Source organism: Paramormyrops kingsleyae, chromosome 1, assembly GCF_048594095.1.
Source record: "Paramormyrops kingsleyae isolate MSU_618 chromosome 1, PKINGS_0.4, whole genome shotgun sequence".
NCBI classification, from domain to species: domain Eukaryota; kingdom Metazoa; phylum Chordata; class Actinopteri; order Osteoglossiformes; family Mormyridae; genus Paramormyrops; species Paramormyrops kingsleyae.
Window position 1 is genome coordinate 23,658,225 of NC_132797.1, and position 6,856 is coordinate 23,665,080.

General features: G+C 46.2%; 1 protein-coding gene across 2 annotated transcripts in view; it reads left to right on the plus strand.

The window, feature by feature from the left end:
• The window catches only part of LOC111837876 (cyclin-dependent kinase 13-like), a 17,349-nt gene extending 10,493 nt beyond the window's left edge, over nucleotides 1–6,856 (plus strand). For both annotated transcript variants that reach the window (XM_023800317.2, XM_023800318.2), the window contains exons 7-14: nucleotides 91–147; nucleotides 563–664; nucleotides 1,559–1,636; nucleotides 1,860–1,976; nucleotides 2,593–2,724; nucleotides 3,499–3,695; nucleotides 4,205–4,597; nucleotides 5,281–6,856. In XM_023800317.2, coding sequence (XP_023656085.2) covers nucleotides 91–147; nucleotides 563–664; nucleotides 1,559–1,636; nucleotides 1,860–1,976; nucleotides 2,593–2,724; nucleotides 3,499–3,695; nucleotides 4,205–4,597; nucleotides 5,281–6,137 — 1,933 coding nt within the window. In that variant the 3' untranslated portion in view covers nucleotides 6,138–6,856. The remainder of the gene's footprint in view (nucleotides 1–90; nucleotides 148–562; nucleotides 665–1,558; nucleotides 1,637–1,859; nucleotides 1,977–2,592; nucleotides 2,725–3,498; nucleotides 3,696–4,204; nucleotides 4,598–5,280) is intronic.

Here is a 6,856-nt window from a genome sequence, read left to right on the forward strand (position 1 = left end):
TTGAAATGTGTGAGTTTCGCTTGCCACCGACTGGCGCTGTGGAGCACCACCTCTAAGTTGACCTTTAAAATGTCTGCCTCTTTACACTAGGGGGCAGATTAAGCTCGCAGATTTCGGCTTGGCCCGTTTCTACAACTCTGAGGAGAGGTCAGTGCGAGTTTCAATGCGTGTTCCATTCTCTCAAATTCCTTTAATTTTCTGAATGTTTTTTTGAATTTTAATTGTCATAAGAGCATTTATAGTGTATTTTGTTGTGACATAATATGTCGGTCAGATCTGGGTGCATTACAAAGTGGGATTTCAGTCACCTAATGACAAATTCTGGTTTTTATTTTAAATCTTAATATTAAAGCAACCAAAAACATGAAACTATACTGTTGTGGGTGATGCCTTCTTTTGAAACCATTTTGTATCTTGTTAATTTGCTTGTACAAAGTCAGGTGTCAGATGATGTGTTTACGGTGAAGTCTCTATTTCTGGGCACCTGCTGATTGATTTGTTGGGTGTCTGTCGGTCTGAAGATTCTCAGTGCGATGCTAACGTGGCGCTATGTGTCCTGCAGCCGTCCCTACACCAACAAGGTGATCACCTTGTGGTATCGACCACCTGAGCTACTGCTCGGAGAGGAGAGGTACTCTCCATCCATTGATGTCTGGAGCTGTGGGTAAGAACCCTTTGAAGATGCAGGGGTCCTTGAAATTGCTTATTTTGTGACCCTTTATCAAGCATTCAGATTAGCAATCTTGCAACATCTCAAAGTAGAAGTCTATATTTCTTGGTTTGGTATACCTTTGATAGCAATTATGCGTAGGTAAAATTTACGGGTTGGATTTTTGAAAAAGTAAAGATTAAAAAAAAAAAATTGAGTACTTGCTGAGCTGTTATTCAGCGTGTCCTTTCCGGTGTTTCCACAAAGTGGTAACCTTAACCATTTGGTTGCAGTGACAGTTACAATAAGCATATATGCATTTTTAGTCAAAGCAGGCATGAAGACAGATGTTAGAAACTGTCCTGTAGCAATTTAAGACATTGTGCACTCACGCAAATGTCATGAAATGAAACCTTGTCTCTCATACCGAAGTACTTGACATAATCAGTTTGGTGAACCCAGATGCAGTCTGCTTTTAAGCCTGCCTGATTGTTGTTAATGTGATAATTGCCTGGCATCGTGTTCTGAAACTGAAACTTTTTTTTGTAGTAACCAGACATGCTTGTGAAACACAAAATAAGGTGGTGATTTAACTAGAGGAAAAAGTGAAAACAGCGTTTTCACCCTTCTGGGTTTTAGCATTTGCCTTGCTTCACTTTTCATAATGCCTAGTTTACGACACAGTTTCAGCCTACTATCATTGGCATTCAAATCCTCGATTGTCTGTAGGGGTGCAGGTTGTTTTGAGGAATAGGTTAGTGGTGTAGATGTTACTTTGGGCCTGCAACTCTGGTTCTGAGGAACTAGTTTTTTAGGCCACTAACCTCATCCTCTCCTCAGTAGGTTTTGGGCTCAATTCCTTGTCAGACCTTGGCCTGTTACATTCATATACCCTGTTTTCTCCTACAGATGCATTCTTGGAGAACTGTTTACAAAGAAGCCCATCTTCCAGGCCAACCAAGAGCTTGCCCAGTTAGAGCTAATTAGGTGGGTTCTGAATGTAAATGTTGGGAAATGCACCTCAAATATCTCATTGTTCCCTTAACCCTAGTAGGGTTGTTTATGATTATTGTAAACCATAGAACAATGCTCCCCAGCTGGGCTTTTATTCAGAAGGCAGGTTTACTGGTCAGACGCACAACTCGCGTGACTGTTTTTGGTTGTCTCTCTCAACTGTTGTCTTGACCCCTTTGTTGTTTCGCCAACCCAGCCGTATCTGCGGGAGCCCGTGCCCGGCTGTGTGGCCAGACGTGATAAAACTGCAATATTTCCACACCATGAAGCCAAAGAAACAATACCGCCGACGACTGAGAGAGGAGTTTGCGTTGTAAGTCCCTGCCAGTCGTGTTCAGAATGCTTCTGATTATTTATGTCGTAGTGGTCATTTAATATCTCCTGGGCAGAGTTGTAGCCCATTGAGGACTTGGACTGCAGCCCAATTTTTCCTCCAGGATTGCGGGTTTGAATCCCAGCTTTCCTTTATCTGTGTTTATGGATATTGCATGTGATGGACCTGCATAGTTAACCTTCAGCGAGCTTTTTCTGGATAAGAGTTAACATTCCATTTGCAGAAGGTTTGTCTATATAAGATGTGAAATATGACTGTAGGCTTAAACCAAAATAACAGAAATTAGGTCTGAAGTCAGATGGCTTGTGCTTTTTATTATTATTGTACTGTCGATCCACCATGGATGTTGCACTAGTCCTTCAGCAGTGTGTGCGTCCAGCAGTGCAGGCAGCTGTTTACAACAAACCAATGTCGTAATTAGCTACTTCATAGTTTATGGTTTGTCAAGGTAGCAGCCAATCAGTGCTAGTGATACATTTATGGCCACACCTCCGCAAGAGTTACTCATATTAGTGCAATATTCCGTATATAAGACCTAATGCTGAAGCTCCGTGGCCTCGATGTTCCTAACGCTTTGCCTCTGCTCCCACGGCAGCATCCCCGGCTCAGCCCTGGACCTCTTCGACCACATGTTGGCGCTGGATCCCAGTAGGCGCTGTACGGCCCAGCAGGCCCTGAACAGCGAGTTCCTCAGGGACGTCGACCCGGCCAAGATGCCGCCCCCAGAGTACGTGAGGCGAACTGCCGGCCTTCGTGTCGTCAGAGTGCTTGGGATCTGACATTTATTACGTCATTCTCCTGACCTGAACCTCGGGGCGGTTGAGTTGTTTTTGCACAGATTTATAAATCAGTAATTAAAACAGCAGTACAGATTGCAGATTTAAACATTGTTGATTTAGAGGGTTTCAAAGAGTTTGTGGCTAATCCAAGATGTATGGTTACACAGTTTATAATACAGCTCATAAATCAACAAAAAAGTTGTATGATGAGCCTTTGCATATATATCACATATATTCGTTAAGAATGGAATCTTATGGGAAACTGAAATCATTAAAATCAGGCAGTTGCAATATTTTAACAGCAGTGTATCTTTTTTTAAGCATTAAAATAGCATCTTGTGAAGCACATTGGACCGCATGATTTTTTTTTGTCATTTTAATATAGTGTTTGTTTTAGCATCATATGTTACTGATGTTCACTCCTTTCTTATTTTGCCTTTCTATTATCCTGTTCATAAATCAAAACCCCATTATTTTTTACATCTGTAAATCTCACTTTATCCACTTCCAAGAGTGCTGTTTAAATATTGAAAAGCAGCTAAATCTTAGTCCGAATCTTATCCTCAAAAAGCAAATGTAATATAACAAGCTTATACTATTTGGGCAAATTATTTTTCCTTTTACGTACACAGATTTCCAAACCACTGACCCTAACCGAATCCATCATGTGCTGTTGCAGCAAACTGTACCCTTGTACTGACCCCCCTTCCGCCTCCCCATAGCCTCCCCCTGTGGCAGGACTGCCATGAGCTTTGGAGTAAGAAGCGCAGGCGGCAGAAGCAGGCGTCCGAGGAGGTGCCCGTGCCAAAGGCCCCCCGCAAACAGCTGGGGCCTGACGACAGCCGGAGTAGCACACCCCAGGGCTGCCCCGCCTCCGGGTCGCTCAAGCAGCCAATCGGTGTAGCCACCATGACCCTGGGTACGAGGCTCCTCTCTGCATGACATCTTAAACAACTGGGTGTTTATTTTCAGGCTAAAAGTTAGACGCCTCGCCTGATGACACGTTCATAAGTGACCAATTTCTTGTCCTGTTAACTACAAAAGTGTATAAAATATTCTAAAATAAAACCTTTTATTTAGTTAAATGACTAGTGTCACTTGGAGCTGCCTGACTATAACCTGCTGAGAAAAAAATTTGGGGAAAAAATTAATTTGATTTGACAGGAAGAGGAAGTTGGCAAGGTCACACCCCAACGTGTCATCGTAAAGCCCTAACTGTCCTACTTAAGGAACAATAGGGCTTAATGACATGGCATGTATAGTATGAAAGTCATGAGCCAGCACATAATGTCCACTACAGAGGGCAAAAATGAATTACTGATTTTTTTTTTCTTTTTAAACTGGTGCTTGATTTGAGTCTGAATTCTCACAGAATAGAGAGAAGATGGAGGGATGTTTTACCCATTTTTTTTTCCTGTCTGCCCACAGACCCCAAAGCATCCAGCTCCCAGCTGACCCAGGAGCAGCTGGCCTTGCTGCTGAATCTGCTCCAGTCCAAGAGTACACCCGGCGCTGCCCAGTTCGCCGGCCTGCCCGTCACCCTGGACACCCTGCAGCAGCTCGCCCAGAAGCCCCCGGGCAAGGCGGAGAGCCTTCCGGAGGCCGCTGCTGCCGTACCTGGGCAGGCCAAGACCGAAGGGGAGGACGCTGGTGTGGGCACGCCGGCCGCCTTTGCTGTGCTCCTGGCCCAGCTGCTGAACGCCCAGCAGAAGCAGGCGAAGGACTCTGCTGACCAGGGGGAGGCGCTAGAGTGTTCTGCTGAATCCAAGGCTGCGGTGGGGGCACCAGAGCCTCCCCCAGAGCCCAGCCCAGTATCACCAGGTAAACACCAGAGCCCCCCCCCCCCCCCCCCCCGCAGTAAACATGAAGAGTAACATTAGTTCAGTTGCGTCAGTAATTACCTGAACTACATACTCATGTTGGCTGAAATCATAATCAATTTCTCATTGTCTGTCTTTAAAGTTTTAGCTGTAAACCCAGTGGATTTATACTCCGTAGTCCCTGGTCTCATTGTTGGTCCTCCTGTGTTCTCAATAAGCCTCAGTTGAGTCTCCGAATTCAACATGTAGGTGCGAACAGTGTCAAAGCAAATCCAAGTGTCGAATGTCTCCAACATACTGAAGTCACTCTAACCATGAATAACCGCTCAAGCCTTTATCAGTTTATACTATTTGTCCTTGAATCAGTTTAAATCAGGCTATCTAGTTTGTCTTCCAGCAGGTTCTGGATGCTAAGGCGTCTGTAGACATTTAAGCCCTTTATAAACATAATGCTTATGAATTAGATTAGGAAATCGGTCTCTTGTGCTTCAGCGCTCAGCAAAGACAGACTTGAAAGTAAACCCCCTGGTCAGATCTGGACACCCCTGGTTGCACATGATTAAATTTGCCAGGTTGCTCTTGGGGAGTTAGCTGACCTGACTCTTTCCTTAATTGTTTCAGCAAACTCGTTTAAATAGCCGCACATGGACCACTCTGATCTCTGCTGCTCATTCCCCCCTGCAGTGTCTGAGGGCAGCAGTGTATCCGCTCCACATCAGCCCCCCACTGCCGTCGAGCTGCCCTTGATCCTCCCCCCGGATCAGAGGCCCCCGGAACCACCGGAGCCACCGCCGCCTCCATGTGGCGACGTGCAGTACAGACAAAGCTTGGACGCCAGCAGCCAAACAAAGAACGTCCTGCAGCCAGTCAGCAGTGGCAGTTCAGGGCTGCCCCCTGAGCCCGATTACCCAGCTCCCCCTGCCCCTCCGCCGCCGGAGCCCCCCAGCTTCACTGGTTACGGTCTGGCTGATGGATTCACACCCTTGCCCCCGCCCCCACCCATGCCCATACCCTCTCCAAACTTTGCTCCCGGCTTCCTGGTTGGCGGGGTGCCCTCCCACCCCCAAAGGGAGCTGTTTGGCGGCGCAGCACCAATGCCACCGCCCTCCTTTGCGAGGCCACCGGTGCCACCTGGTTACAGAGACCCTTTTCCCCATGGTACACCCCCTGTTGGCAGCGGCAAAGGTAACAGCGTGATGTTCACGGGTGACCGAGACCACCGCTTCGACTGCAACCACATGCCCCTGCCTATGGAAGGCCTTCCCCACCCTGGCGGCATTGGGCTCTACAACCACAGCACGAGCCAACAGGATGGTGTGCTCTGCCCTCCGGTTCCACCCATGGCTCCTCCCCCAGTGATGCCCCCGGGTCTGCCTCCGGCTCTGCCTCAAGTGCTGCCGCCGGGACCTCTCCCAGGTCGTCCTCCACCCCTAAGACCGGGTTGGGACTCCCTTTCCCAGGCTGGGGCACCCCCCTTTCCCCCCTGCTTCCTCCCACGCACGAACGCTGCAGCATTGAGGGGGCGTGGCCTTCCATTCTGATTGGGAGGGGTGAGTGACAAGGTCAAGCCCAAGCGTCCAATCAGCTTGAGCGAAGCGCACTCAGGTTTCCATGACATAGTAAACACAAACTTGATTTGTTAAATTATAATGAATCCTAATGGAATAAAGCAGTATTCCCTGTATCTGGGAAGAATATGTACGTGAACCAGGCAAGGATGGGAGAGCAATTTCTCTTCCCCTTACCAATTTTGTAAGGTTTTTAAACTGTTTTACTGCTGTTTTTGAGTTTACATTTACCTGGTCAGGTATTTCATTTCGTTATTTTTACCTGTAAACAAGTTTTTCGCTTATGGATTAGTATTAACAGGTTTTGAACCTCAAGGAAAATGTAATATTAAATCTGTGAGCTACTTATATGGAATGAGGATGATGGGTAATCTACACTTGGACCAGTTGTAGTAATACAAGTGTTTTCATGTTTTGGTTCTGCAGAATTATTTTGATTATCACACCTAGGGATTTTAATTGATAATCCCGAAAGGTCTTTTTTTTTTTTCTTCTTCTTCTTCTTCTTCTTGAGAATAGATCTACAACCTTCTGTATCCATTCTGCTTCTTTTATCATCACTGTCTTTTTTCCCCCAGGTAAAAAAAGGACAAAAATCAGGTTAAAAAAACGCAAAAAGCTGTTAGTCATTTGTGGCTTTTTGTATGATGATTTTCAGGCACAAGTTTAATAAAGAAACGGATGAGCCCGTG